Consider the following 15,247-nt stretch of genomic DNA (forward strand, 5'->3'; position numbering starts at 1 on the left):
TTTTAACCCCTTCCCTCTTTAGCCACTTTTGACCTTCCTGACCGAGCCTCATTTTTCAAATCTGACATGTGTCACTTTATGTGGTAATAACTCCGGAATGCTTTCACCTATGCAAGCGATTCTGAGACTGTTTTCTCGTGACACATTGGACTTTAAGTTACTGGCAAAATTTGCTCGATATGTTCAGTATTTAATTGTGAAAAACACCAAAATTTAGCGAAAAATTGCAAAAATTAGCATTTTTCTAAATTTAAATGTATCTGCTTGTAAGACAGGCAGTTATACCACACAAAATTGTTGCTAATTAACATCCCCCATATGTCTACTTTAGATTGGCATCGTTTTTTGAACATCCTTTTATTTTTCTATGACGTTACAAGGCTTAGAACTTTAGCAGCAATTTCTCACATTTTCAAGAAAATTTCAAAAGGCCATTTTTACAGGGGCCAGTTCAGTTGTGAAGTGGCTTTGAGGGCCTTATATATTAGAAACCCCCAAAAAGTCACCCCATTTTAAAAACTTCACCCCTCAAAGTATTCAAAACAGCATTTAGAAAATGTCTTAACCCTTTACACATGTCACAGGAATTAAAGCAAAGTAGAGGTGAAATTTACAAATGTCATATTTTTTTGCAGAAATAAATTTTTAGTACAATTTTTTTTATAACACAGAAGGTTTTACCAGAGAAATGCAACTCAATATTTGTTGCCCAGTTTCTGCAGTTTTAGGAAATATCCCACATGTGGCCGTAGCGTGCTACTGGAATGAAGCACTGGTCTCAGAAGCAAAGGAACACCTAGTGGATTTTGGGGCCTTATTTTTGTTACAATAAATTTTAGGCACCATGTCAGGTTTGAAGGGCTCTTGCAGTGCCAAAACAGTCAAAATCCCCCAAAAGTGACCCCATCTGGGAAACTACACACCTCAAGGAAATTATCTAGGGGTACAGTGAGCATTTTGACCGCACAGGTTTTTTACAGAAATTATTGTAAGTAGGCCGTGAAAATTAAAATCAACATTTCTTCAAAGAAAATGTAGGTTTAGCGATTTTTTTTCTCATTTCCACAAGTACTAAAGGAGAAAAAGCACCGTAAAATTTGTAAAGCAATTTCTCCCGAGTAAAACAATACCCCACATGTGGTAATAAACGGTTGTTTGGACACACGGCAGGGCTGAGAAGGGAAAGAGCGCTATTTGGCTTTTGGAGCTCAAGTTTAGCAGGAATAGTTTGCGGAGGCCATGTCACATTTACAAAGCCCCTGAGGGGACAAAACAGTGGAAACCCCCCACAAGTGACCCCATTTTGGAAACTACACCCATTGAGGAAATTATCTAGGGGTATAGTGAGCGTTTTGACCCAACAGGTTTTTTTGCATAAATTATTGGAAATAGGCCCTGAAAATGACAATCTAAATTTTTTCAAAGAAAATGTAGGTTTAGCTAATTTTTTCTCATTTCCACAAGGACTGAAGGAGAAAAAGCACCGTAAAATATGTAAACCAATCTCTCCCGAGTAAAACAATACCCCACATGTGGTAATAAACGGTTGTTTGGAGACACGGCAGGGCTGAGAAGGGAAAGAGCGCTATTTGGCTTTTGGAGCTCAAGTTTAGCAGGAATGGTTTGCGGAGGCCATGTCACATTTACGAAGTCCCTGAGGAGTCAAAACAGTGGAAACCCCCCACAAGTGACCCCATTTTGGAAACTACACCCATTGAGGAAATTATCTAGGAGTATAGTGAGCGATTTGACCCCACAGGTTTTTTGCAGAAATTATTGGAAGTAGGCCCTGAAAATAAAAATCAACATTTTTTCAAAGAAAATGTAGGTTTAGCTTATTTTTACTCATTTCCACAAGGACTGAAGGAGAAAAAGCACCACAAAATTTGTAAAGCAATTTCTCCCGAGTAAAACAATGCCCCACATGTGGTAATAAACGGCTGTTTGGAGACACAAAAAAACAATGAAAACGCCCAAAAAGTGACACCATTTAGGAAACTAAACCTCTTGAGGAATTCATCTAGGGGCGTAGTGAGCATTTTGACCCCACAGATGTTTCATAGAATTTATTAGAATTGGGCAGTGAAAATAAAAACAATCCTTTTTCTTCAATAAGACGAAGCTTTAGCGCAAATTTTTTCATTTTCGCAACAAATAAAGGAAAAAGAGAACCCAACATTTGTAAAGCAATTTCTACCGAGTACGGCAATACCCCATATGTGGTCATAAACTGCTGTTTGGGCACACGGCAGGGCTCAGAAGGGAAGGACCGCCATTTGGAGTGCAGATGTTGCTGGATTGGTTTCTGGGCGCCTGTGGGCCCAAAACAGTGGAAACCCCCCAGAAGTGACCCAATTTTGGAAACTACACCCCTCAATGCATTTACCTAGGGGTGTAGTGAGCATGTTAACCCTGCAGGTGTTTTGTAGAAATTAGTGTGAACTCGATGTTGCAGAGTGAAAATGGGATTTTTTCCACAGATATGTGGACAATATGTGGTGCCCGGCTTGTGCCACCATAACAAGACAGCTCTCTAATTATTATGCTGGGTTTCCTGGTTTTAGAAACAGCCTACATGTGGCCCTAATCTCTTGCCTGGACAGTCGACCAGGCTCAGGAGTGAAAGCGTACCATGTAAAATTGAGGCCTAATTTGGCGATTTACAAAGTATTGGTTCACAACTGCAGAGGCTCAGATGTGAAATAATAAAAATAAACCCCTGGGAAGTGACCCCATTATGGAAACTGCACCCCTCAAGGCATTTATTAAGGGGTATAGTGAGCATTTTCACCCCACAGGTCTTTTCCATAAATGAATGCGCTGTGGATGGTGCAAATTAAAAATTTATATTTTTCCCTAGATATGCCATTCAGTGGCAAATATGTCGTGCCCAGCTTATGCCACTGGAGACACACACCCCAAAAATTGCTAAAAGGGTTCTCCCGGGTATGACGGTGCCATATATGTGGAAGGAAACTGCTGTTTGGGCACGCTGTAGGGTTCAGATGGGAGGAAATGCCATTTGGCTTTTGGAGCGTGGATTTTGCTTGGTAGTAGTTTTGTTTGGAGTCTTACTGGTGTTTCCGTTTATAATGTAGGGCATATGTAAGCCGGGCGGAGTATATAAGGGGCATAGTCAGGTGGTATAATAATGGGGTAAAAAAAAACAATAAAATAATCCATAGATGTGTGTTACGCTGTGAAGCAATCCTTTCTGCACAGGCCGGTGTCGCACTGATATGTGGCGTCCTTTATTATCCCCCTTTTGATCCACACTCCGCGCCTTTGTAGTTTGGGGTATTTTGCTAGGAAGTGTTGTCCTGGTATAATACGGGCACCGTCGCTTCCAGCGGATATGTTTGGGCCCTCCCTTTCCTGGTTCCCTAATTTTAGGTCCTTGATAAATCGCCTCTTCAAACAGAAGAAATGTTCCCCTCGGGCACAACTGCATATTTTTTTATTTCCTGACTTATTGGAGCCATAACTAATTTTATTTTTCATAGACGTAGCGGTATGAGGGCTGGTTTGTTGCGGGACGAGCTGTAGTTATTATTGGTACCATTTTGGGGTACATGCGACTTTTTGATCACCTTTTATCCTATTTTTTGGGATGCCAGGTAAACAAAAAAACGCAATTCTGGCACAGCTTTTTTCGTTTTTTTTTATACAGCGTTCACCACGCATTATAAACTACATGTTAACTTTATTCTGCGGGTCAGTACGATTCCGGCGATACCTAATTTATAGCACTTTTTTATGTTTTACAACTTTTTGCACAATAAAATTACTTTTGTAAAAAGAATGTATTTTTTCTGTCGCCAAGTTGTGAGAACCATAACTTTTTAATTTTTTTGTCGACGGAGGTGTATGAGGGCTTGTTTTTTGCGGGACAAGCTATAGTTTTTATAGGTACCATTTTTGGATACGTGCGACTTTTTGATCACTTTTTATTCTAACATTTGTAGGGCAAAGTGACTAAAAAACAGAAACTCTGGTAACGTTTTTTATGGTTTTTTTTACGCTGTTCACCGCGTGCAATAAATAATATAATATTTTGATACCTCAGGTCGTTACGGTCGCGGCGATACCAAATACATATGGTTTATTATTATTTTTCAATAATAAAGGACTTGATAAGAGTAAAAGGGGGATTGTGTTTTATTTGATTACTTGAAACTTTTATTGTTTTCAAACTTTTATTATTTGCACTTTTTTTTACACTTTTTTTACACTTTTTCTCAAGTCCCACTAGGGGACTTGAAGGACCAACGGTCAGATTTTTTTTTTTTCTAATACATTGCACTACCTATGTAGTGCAATGTATTAGATCTGTCAGTCATTCACTGACAGCAAGCCGATTAGGCTTCGCCTCCCGGCGGGGCCTAAATCGGCTTCCGTAATGGCAGAGCAGGAGACCATTGTGTCTCCTGTTGCCATAACAGCAGTCGCCAGTCCCGATTGCCTGTCAGGGCTGGCGATCTGCTAGTAACCGCTACGATGCAGCAATTGCTTTCGATTGCTGCATCGAAGGGGTTAATGGCAGAGATCGGAGCTAGCTCCGGTTCCTGCCGTTACAGGTGGATGTCAGCTGTACAGTACAGCTGACTTCCACCGCTGATGACGCCGGATCAGCTCCTGACCCGGCGCCATCTTGCCGGCAGCTACGGAAGCCGATCAGGCTCCGCCGCCGGGCGGATCTTGACCGGCTTCGGTGCTAGGCAGACCGGGAGGCCAGTATTAGGCCTCCGGTTGCCATTGCAGCCACCGGAACCCCGGCAATTTCATTACTGGGGTTCCGATGAGCTGCAAACACCTTAAGTGCAGCGATCGCGTTTGAGCGCTGCACTTAAGGGGTTAATGGCGGGGATCGAAGCTAATTTCGGTCCCCGCCGTTACAGCCGGATGTCAGCTGTAAGATACAGCTGAGATCCGGTGATGATGGCACCGGCTCAGCTTCTGAGCCGGTCCCAAACATTCAGCGTACATGTACGGCAAGATGCGGGAAGTCAATGCTTTCCATGACGTACATGTACGGCAAATGTCGGGAAGGGGTTAAGCAGCATAAAAAATCCGATCAGACAACAATGTTTGACGAACGTTTGCTCGATTGACGGCTTATCGCTGCCATGTTTAAATGAGTCAATGATCGAGAAGTTCGAAAGTGTGCCCGTTTTCAAAAGGATTGAGGATAAGGAGGTGGAAAGAGGCTGATCTCCTGGAACACATATAGAAGTCTTCTTCAGGATTATTATAATTTATTTTAAAGCGCTATAAATTTTTAGGGTGCTGCACATATAAAAAAAAGAGTTTAAGTACATGACATGAGGACAATAAAAACAAGTACAATAAATATAAGCTTAAAGAAGGACAGTCTGGTACAGATAGAGAGAGGGCCCTGCCCTTGAGAGCTTACAATCTACAAGGGAAGGAGACAGAGAGTGAGGATCTAAGCAGTTCATTCGATAGTGTAGTGGCAGCAGGGTTTTTGCAGGTTGTAATCTTTTCTGAAGAGGTGGCTTTTCAGGTTGCTTTTGAAGGTTTAGACGGTGAGAGTCTGGTGCGTTGGGGTAGAACTTTCCAGAGTATGGGGGATGTACGGAATAAATATTGGAGACAATGATGTGAGGAGCACACAAAAAGAGAATAAACCGGAAGGTCTTGTGAGGACCGAAGATTAAATTTGGGGAGGAATTGGGAGATGATTGCAAAAGTAGGATCATAGGAAAGCAGTAGACGGAAGGAGGAAGTGCTGGGATATTTTTTGTGCATTTTATATGTTTAGTGTTCCTTTACGTCCTTCAATCCAGCGGGAGGGTTAGCTTTTGATAAAACATATTAGTTTACAGTGCCTGATGTAAACGCTAATTTTACAGAATGCAAATGACCAAAAAAAAACTAAATTCAGACATTGATGCAGACTCCTGGGAGGAATATTGGGAGATTTCAGCTATTTTAACTGCAGAATTGTAACTACTACTCTGGACCATAAAACAAGCTATATCTGAGGACCAGAGTGATAAGTTAAACAATGTATTTAAAAACGTACTCAACTTTTATCGGAGGGTAATTCTATATGAACACTGTAAAATGCTTTATAAGGTGAAAGTCCTGCAGTTGTATTTAGACTTGAATGCTCATACACTTGAACTTACTTCATCTCTGCTCCAAGTTTTTCTTCTAGTGATAATTTGTGGTTCAGGGGATTCCTTAGGCTGAGACTTTGAATTATTTGCTCGAAAAACTGCCTCTGATTTAGACAGGTTTGAAGGAGGAATCTTTCGAAAGTTTAGACTTTCATCGAAAACGCGATCTACCAGCTAAAAGAAAAAAGCATAATATAGCAAAAATACAGTTGTATTTTTAAAACCAATAGCAAGTTGTTGTAAGATTTCAGTTGTCTGAATGCTTTTTTTTATAATACAAATGGTAACAGTGGTAATTATGTATATAAAAAAAGTTGCTTTATCAACACATTTATAAAATGGAAAAGATTGCAGATTACAGTCTCAACTGTACAATGTATGCACAAAAATGCATACAAATCCATGAGGTGCCGTATTATGGTTCCGTAAACTCTGAGGTTGCACAGAGTCATAATATGTGTGCATGACCCCTAAAACACACAAAAATTACTATCCTGCTCACCTGCAACTGAGTATACTTCTCCAAATCCAGGTCCGTTCAATGCAGGTCTTCAACTCTCTAATAGCCATCTCTAGTAAACTTTTTGGACCTCATCAACATTACACATTTGTCCTCTCTCCCTACCCCTTTCAAATGATCACTTTGGAATTCTATTCTATTCTTAGGAATAATATGCAAAAAAAAACTTGCATTGATCCATGATTTAAGACGCTCTTAACCTACTGCTTCTCAATGAAACCTGAATCCTTTACCCTGAAATGGCTTCGACTGGTGTTTTATCATATAGTAGCCCTCACTTCAGTCTCGCATCTAGATCTGGGAACATTGGGGGTAGAGATGTAGACATATTGCTGACCCCACAAAGTACTTTTCAGGTGCAAAAATTGCAAAATTTAGAGAAAATTTAAATGCATCTGCTTGTAAAACAGATGGATATACCACCCAAAATAGTTGCTACTTCACATTTCCCATATGTCTACTTTAGATTGGCATAGTTTTTTTGAACGATCTTTTATTTTTCTTGGACGTTACAAGGCTTAGAACATAAACAGAAATTTCTCATATTTTTAAGAACATTTCAAAAGCCTTATTTTAAAGGTACCTGTTCAGTTCCGCATTGGTTTGAGGGGCCTATGTATTAGAAACCCCCATCAAACACCCCATTTTAAAATCTAGACCCCTCAAAGTATTCAAAACAGCAATTAGAAAGTAGATGTAAAGGGTTTGCCAGACACAGGTTCTGTGTCAACGCCCGGGGTTAATCAGCCTTCATCAGCTCCAAGGTCTGCTAGAGTGACGCGATCTGTTACCACTCAGGCTTGCAGGAGAGGGAGAACCTATCACAGCCTGGCCTGACAGTTCAGGCTCCCGTCCTTGGTCTATTTATACCCTCACTTGCAGTATGTTCCTTGCCTGTGATTGTCTGGTTTCCTGGCTCTGCGATTCCTGCTATTTACCTGATTGACCGCTGTTACTTATTGACCCTGGCTTGCCTGACTATTCTCCTGCTCTGATTTGCTACTACGTACTCTCCTGGTTTGATTCGGCTCGTTCACCACTGCCTGTTGCTCACGGTGTTTCCGAGGGGAACTGTCCCTACTTTCCCCTTTGCTTCTGTGTGCCCTTGTCTTGTGTTGTCTGTCTTGCACTTACTGAGCATAGGGACCGTCGCCCAGTTGTACGCCGTCACTTAGGACGGGCCGTGCAAGTTGGCAGGGACTGAATTGCGGGTAGATTAGGGCTCACCTGGCCGTCTCCCTACCCAGATTCATAACAGTAGAGGTGAAATTTGCAAATTTCATGCTGAATTAAAATTGTATTCATTTTTTTTCTGTAACACAGAAGGTTTTACCAGAGAAACACTACTAAATATGTATTGTCCAGATTCTGCAGTTTTTAGAAATGTCCCACATGTGGATCTAGTGTGCTCGTGGACTAAAACACAAGCCCCAGAAGCAAAGAAGGACCTAGTACATTTTGAGGCCTCTTTTTTGTTAGAATATATTTTAGGCAGCATGCCAGGTTTGAAGAGGTGTTGAGGTGCCAAAACAGTAGGAATCCCCCCAAAAGTGATCCGATTTTGGAAACTACACCCCTCAAGGAATTCATTTATGGGTGTTGTGACCATTTAGACAGACCTTATTTGAATTGGGCTGTGAATTTAAAAAAATAAAAAATTTTCCAATAATATGTCGTTTTAGCTAACAATTTCTTATTTTCACATGAAATAAAATACTCCATTTTGTTCCCCAATTTGTCCTGAGTGCGGCAATACCCCATTTGGCCTACTGAAGATTTTCTGGTGCGAAGTTATGTATGCAGAAGCCCCTGAGGTACCAGTACAGTTGAAACCCCAGAGAAGTGACCCCGTTTTAAAAACTACACCCCTTAAGGCATTCATCTAGAGGTGTAGTAAGCATTTTGACCGGGGTCATACACCCCATAAACTGTAATGTGGGTTCTCCCGGGTATGGCAGTACCCTCAATGTGGCTGTTAACAGCTGCCTGGGCACGCAGCAGGACTCAGAAAGGAAAGACGAGGGGGGATAAGCTGTGCGGAGTGCATCAGGGTAAGTAAAACTGGGGTAGATTAAAAATCAAGGGATGTATGATACATTTTAAAACACTGTTTCATACCGGTTTTTCGGGACACGTGTCACATTGATATATTGTGTCCTTCTTTATCCCCATCTCATAGCAGACTTTGCAGCTCTTTTGACTTTTGCCCTTCTTGCCAGTTTGGGGAACTTCTCCTGGAAAGTGTTGCCCTGGTACGATGCGTGTGGCCTCGCTTCCAGAAGTACTGGGTGCCCCCCCTTCTTTGTCCCTAAAAATTTGTTTCTTGATAACCACCTCTTAAAATTCCAGGAAAGTTCCCATCTGGCCTGTACATCGACGTAGCACGTACGCATTGTACAATGCCATCTGTATGATGTGCACGGCCAGCTTCTTATACCACACCGCATGGCGCTGTAGGGCTTCAGGACTTGATCTGACAAGTCCACCTCTCCCATGTACCTATTGTAGTCCAGGATGCTGTCTGGTTTGGGGGTCTCTGTACTGGTACCTCGTACAGGTACATGGGTACTGGTGTGGCCATGTATTGTTGTCAATACAAGGACATCTCTCTTGTCCTTGTACTTGACACACAATATATTGCTGCTGGATTGTGCCCAGCTCTGACCCCTTCTGAGTGTTTGCCCAAGCAGGGTCTTAGGGAGGCCGCTCAGATTTCTCTGAAAGCGAGGCACTTGAAGAGTGGGACGCTGATATAAAAATTATCCAGGTAGAGGTGGTAACCCTGGTCCAGCAGTGGATGCACCAAATCCCAAACAATATTTGCATTAACTCCCAGTAAGGGGGGGGGGGGGCATTCTGAGGGCTGAATACTGGTGTCCTTCCCTTCATATATCCTAAATTTGTAGGTATACCCTGATGCACTCTCGCACAGCTTATAGATCTTCACGCCATACCTTGCCCTCTTACCCGGCAGGTACTGGCGGAATTGAAGCCTCCCTTTAAAATGTACCAAGGACTCATCAATAGAAATACACTTCCCAGAGCGGTGTATGCTTGGGAAAACCAGGCACTGAAACAGTCAAATAGGGGTCTCCGTTTATACAAACGGTCAAAACTAGGGTTATCTCGGGGTGGGCACCGCTGATTATCAGCATAATGTAAGAAGCGAAGTATTGCCTCATTTTTATTTTTTTTAGGTTCCAGTTCAGTTCTGAAGTTGCTTTGAGGAGCCTATATATTAGAAACCCCTATCAAAAACCCCATTTTAGAAACTAGACCCCTCAAAGTATTCACAACAGCATATAGAAAGTTTGTTAACCCTTTAGGTGTTTCACAGGAATTTAGAGCAAAGTAGAGGTGAAATTTATATTATTATTTTTTTTTAATGAGAAAATCCTTTTTATACCATTTTTTTCTGTAACAGAAGGTTTTACCAGAGAAACGCAACTCAATACTTATTGCCCAGATTCTGCAGTTTTGAGAAATATCCCACATGTGGCCCTTTGGTGATAATGGACTGAAGCACCGGTCTCCGAAGCAAAGGAGCACCTAGAGGATTTTGAGACCTTTTTATTAGGCACCATGTCCGGTTTGAAGAGGTCTTGTGGTGCCAAAACAGTGGAAACCTCCCAAAAGTGACCCTATTTTGGAAACTAGACACCTTGTTGAATTCATTGCAGTTTTCATGGGGTGCATACAGCTTTTTGATCAGTTTCCTTTCTATTTTATTTAAGTGGCGTGGTGACTAAAAATCAGCAATTCTACTATTGTTTTTTTATTATATTTTTTTTACAGCATTCACCGTGCGCTATAAATGACATATTCACTTTATTCTGCGGGGTTATATGATTACGGCGATACCAGATGTTTATAGTATTTTTATGTCTTATGGCGTTTGCACAATAAAATACTTTTTGTAAAAAATCATTTACTTTTTGTGTTGCCTTATTCTAAGAGCCATAACTTTTTTATTATTAAATAAAGCTGTGCGAGGACTTCTTTTTTGCGTAACGAACTGTAGTTTCGATCAGTACAATTTTTCGGTACATGCGACTTTTTGATCTCTTTTTGTTCCATATTTTGGGAGGTGAAGTGACCAAACAATTGTGATTGTGGTACGGTTTATTATTATTTTATGGCGTTCACCGTTACGGACGCGGCGATACCAATTATGTATAGTTTATTTGTTTATTTATATATTTTTATTAATAATAAAGGACTGATAAGGGAAAAGGGGGGATTTTTACTTTTATTACTTTTAAAACTTTTATTTTCTTATTTTTACACAACTAGGGGACTTTAGGGCAGGAGGCCCTGATCGCTATTCTAATACACTGCACTACATGCGTAGTGCAGTGTATTGGAGCTGTCAGCTACTCACTGACAGCAAGCATAGTGGGTCCTGGACTTTGTCAGGACCAACTAGGTTTTCCGTAGATGGCATAGCCGGACGCCAATGTTAGGCGTCCGGTTGCCATAGCTTAACCTCTAAAAAACCGCAATCGCTATTGAACGCGGCTTTTAAGGGGTTAATCAGCGGGGACACAGCGATCGGTCCCCGCTATAGGAGCTGCGGCAACCGCTGTAAAAAACGGCAGAAAATCTGACCAAGATTTTGCAGGGAATTCTGTTTGAAAGTCTGCACCAAATTGTGTGATTTGCCACTGTTGAGAAGAAGAGGGGATACAAATAAAGACCACACTCACCTCCCCTGGCCCTCCTGCAGTGTGGCGTCGCTATTCCCATTGGCTGGTCTGTTGAGCCAGCCTCCTGGGATGACGTTTTGTCCCATGTGACGCTGCAACCTGTGATTGGCTGCAGCAGTCACATGGGACAAAATATCATCCCAAGAGGCAAGGTACACATAGACCACCCGAGGGAGAAGAAACATGTCGCTACCGGAGTGCCAAGGGAGGTGAGCATGGTCTTTCTTATTAATATTGTAAAGTGGAAATAGTTTTTTTTTTCCTAGTTATGTTCTGCAGAAATACAGCTAATACCCACTTCTGTAAAATAAAAAGCTGCGAACAGTAAATCTGTTACACTACAATGCAACTACCGTGTTATCATGTGAAACTTCACACTGAGTTGTAGTCAGAAACATGCCAATACTTTTAATAGAACAGAAAAAACAAAAAAGGATCCTAGTATGCATTCGCAAATGAGTTGTGAAAAATCTACCAGTACCTGAATGTTTGCTTAATTTTCTTAATGCTATGGGACATGTTACTTTTTATAATTTGACCCAAAGAACAGTATAAGTAAAAAGCAAGACAAGGAAGAGCCTGTGCATCTTCAAGAAGATCTCCTACCTCTTCTCTGGTGTCTATAGCTGAACCAGGTGTGGTAGCTGCAGTGCTTACTGTGGTGCTAGGCGCAGTGCCCGATGAAGTCACTGAATCTATTTCCCCTGCAACATCATTAATTTCTCGAGCAATGAGGGCCAAGTCTTGGCTAATCCTAAAAAACAAAACAGAGATTAACTCGCATCATAACAAACGATTTGTAGTGGCTGAATAAAATATTCCAAAAAGGTATAATAAAGCTCCTAATTATTTCCTCATGTCCTTAGAAAACGTAGTTCAGCAGTTAAAGTACAAATGGACTGGTGAAAATGTAAGGTCCTTTTAGAACAACAGTAAAATTGTTACGATTCAACAAATAGCGATTCTTTAGCAATTCGTTCAGGGCCAAACTAGCTGTATTTTACTGTGTATATTATCGTTTAAATATTCTGAATTACAATCGGGAGAAAGAAAATAACTGCCTACTGGTTTGTCGCGGAAAAACTAACGATTCCTTTTTGCACTTGAAAATTTATTGAACGACAATATTTTTGTCAGCAAAAAAGATGCGATCACCGATATACGAACAAAAGATCGATGATCGCGCACTTTTGCACCATCTAACAAATTTTTTAGACGAGAATCTACTCATCTAAAAGGGCCTTTAGTGTTATCTCTGTTTTCAAAAAGATTAAAAATTAAAACACGACAACTATATAAACAAGCTTAAAGAGGCTCTGTCACCAGATTTTGCAACCCCTATCTGCTATTGCAGCAGATCGGCGCTGCAATGTAGATTACAGTAACGTTTTTATTTTTAAAAAACGAGCATTTTTGGCCAAGTTATGACCATTTTTGTAGTTATGCAAATGAGGCTTGCAAAAGTACAAGTGGGTGTGTTTAAAAGTAAAAGTCCAAGTGGGCGTGTATTATGTGCGTACATCGGGGCGTTTTTAATACTTTTACTAGCTGGGCGTTCTGATGAGAAGTATCATCCACTTCTCTTCAGAACGCCCAGCTTCTGCCAGATCACGCTGTGACGTCACTCACAGGTCCTGCATCGTGTCAGACGAGCGAGGACACATCGGCACCAGAGGCTACAGTTGATTCTGCAGCAGCATCAGCGTTTGCAGGTAAGTAGCTACATCGACTTACCTGCTAACGCCGATGCTGCTGCAGAATCAACTGAAGCCTCTGGTGCCGATGTGTCCTCGCTCGTCTGACACGATGCAGGACCTGTGAGTGACGTCACAGCGTGATCTGGCAGAAGCTGGGCGTTCTGAAGAGAAGTGGATGATACTTCTCGTCAGAGCGCCCAGCTAGTAAAAGTATTAAAAACGCCCCGATGTACGCACATAATACACGCCCACTTGGACTTTTACTTTTAAACACACCCACTTGGACTTTTGCAAGCCTCATTTGCATAACTACAAAAATGGTCATAACTTGGCCAAAAATGCTCGTTTTTTAAAAATAAAAACGTTACTGTAATCTACATTGCAGCGCCTATCTGCTGCAATAGCAGATATGGATTGCAAAATCTGGTGACAGAGCCTCTTTAACATCTTGTAAAAGGAAGGTTTGATAGGAACCGTATGGTTTAGATAATGATAAAGTCACCAGCAGCCAGAATGGCTTTATGAAAGGAAGGTCTGGTCAGACAAATTTACTTACTTTTAAAGAAGAAGGGAGCAGGAATCTAGAAAGAGGATTTACAGTATATGCAATAAATAATCAAGGTCTATTGGGTAGAATTGTTTGCTAGCGAATAAAAAGATGGACAAAAGACCATACCCAAAAAGTAGTCAAAACTGTTTATTGTCAAATGTGGTTATAAGAAAAGTACCCTTGTGACCTGTATTACAAAGTTTACTGTTTAACTGGTTGCCAACACAGGACGAGCATACTCGTCCTGAGCTGCGAGCACTTCGCGCATTAGGACGAGCATACTCGTCCTGTGTGACAGCCGTCTCTGCGCGCGATCGAGAGCGAGGCAACGGCTGTAATACACAGCCACGGCCCCGCTCTGACAGCGGAGAGGAGACAAACATCTTCTCTCCGCCGTTAACACTTTGTACGCCGCGATGAAAGCTGATTGCGGCATTCAAAGAGCAGGGACTGCACATTGATCGCGTCACAGAAGATAACTGTGACGCGATCAAAGCCCACAACTCATATGGCCAGACAGCCCAGGGTCCATTGAAGAACCCCAGGGCTGTCTGAACATATTTCCTGTTGTTAGGGCATACTGAGGTGTGCCCTAACAACTGCCTGTGTACAATCAGTAACAGGCTAATGTACTGGCATATAGATCTATGCCAGTACATTACAGTTACAAAATCAAAATGATAAATCCCTTTATGGGATTAAAAAAAAAAAGTTAAATGAATGTAAAAAAAAATTTATGATAAATAAATAAATAAAAAGTAAAAGAAATACATAGAAACACACATTTTTTATAATAAATATTTTTTTTTAAATATAAGTCCCAAAACATGAAATAATATAGACATATTTGGTATCGCCCCGACCGTAACAACCTGTACAACAAATGTATAACATTATTTATGATGATCGGTGTATGGTGTAAAAAAAAAAAATATTAAAACTGCTGCGCAACTGCTTTTTTTGTGCATTTTCGCCAAAATAAAAATTTATAGAAATGAAACGATAATGTATTTGTACCAAAAAATGGTACCTACATAAAGTACAACTCGTCCCGCAAAAAAACAAAGTCTCATACAACTACGTCGTACAAAAAAATAAAAGAGTTATGAGCGTCGGGATGCAAAGAGGGAAATGTAAAAAGAATGCTCTGTCCTCAAGGCCAAAATTGGCAGTGTCCTTAAGGGGTTAAAGGCATTCTCTGCTTTGGACCACTCCCACTTGTTAGAAGGGTCCTATGACAATAAACTGATTTGTAAACACACAGACTAAGGGGAGATTCACACGAACGTTGCGTTTTTGCGCGCGCAAACAACGCAGCGTTTGCGAGCGCAAAAACCATTTGACAGCTGCGTGTGTCATGCGTGTCTGATGCGCGGCTGCGTGATTTTCGCGCAGCCGGCATCATAGAGATGAGGCTTGTCAACGCCCGTCACTGTCCAAGGTGCTGAAAGAGCTAAATCTTTCAGCACCCTCGACAGTGAATGCCGAACACAACAGCGAAAAACCTGTAAAAAAAAAAGATAAAGTTCCTACTTACCGAGAACTTCCCGGCCGTTGCCTTGGTGACGCGTCCTTGGTGACGCGTCCTTGGTGACGCGCCTCTCTTGACATCGGGCCCCACCTCCCTGGAT

At 41.4% G+C, this 15,247-nt stretch overlaps 1 protein-coding gene across 3 annotated transcripts in view; it reads right to left on the reverse strand.

The window, feature by feature from the left end:
- The window catches only part of CEP170 (centrosomal protein 170), a 221,812-nt gene that overhangs the window by 62,988 nt on the left and 143,577 nt on the right, over positions 1 to 15,247 (reverse strand). For all 3 annotated transcript variants that reach the window (XM_075862609.1, XM_075862608.1, XM_075862610.1), the window contains exons 13-14: positions 11,976 to 12,123; positions 6,153 to 6,317 (exon numbers count right to left, since the gene is read on the reverse strand). In XM_075862609.1, coding sequence (XP_075718724.1) covers positions 6,153 to 6,317; positions 11,976 to 12,123 — 313 coding nt within the window. The remainder of the gene's footprint in view (positions 1 to 6,152; positions 6,318 to 11,975; positions 12,124 to 15,247) is intronic.

This window comes from Rhinoderma darwinii, chromosome 4, assembly GCF_050947455.1.
Source record: "Rhinoderma darwinii isolate aRhiDar2 chromosome 4, aRhiDar2.hap1, whole genome shotgun sequence".
In the NCBI taxonomy this organism is placed as follows: domain Eukaryota; kingdom Metazoa; phylum Chordata; class Amphibia; order Anura; family Rhinodermatidae; genus Rhinoderma; species Rhinoderma darwinii.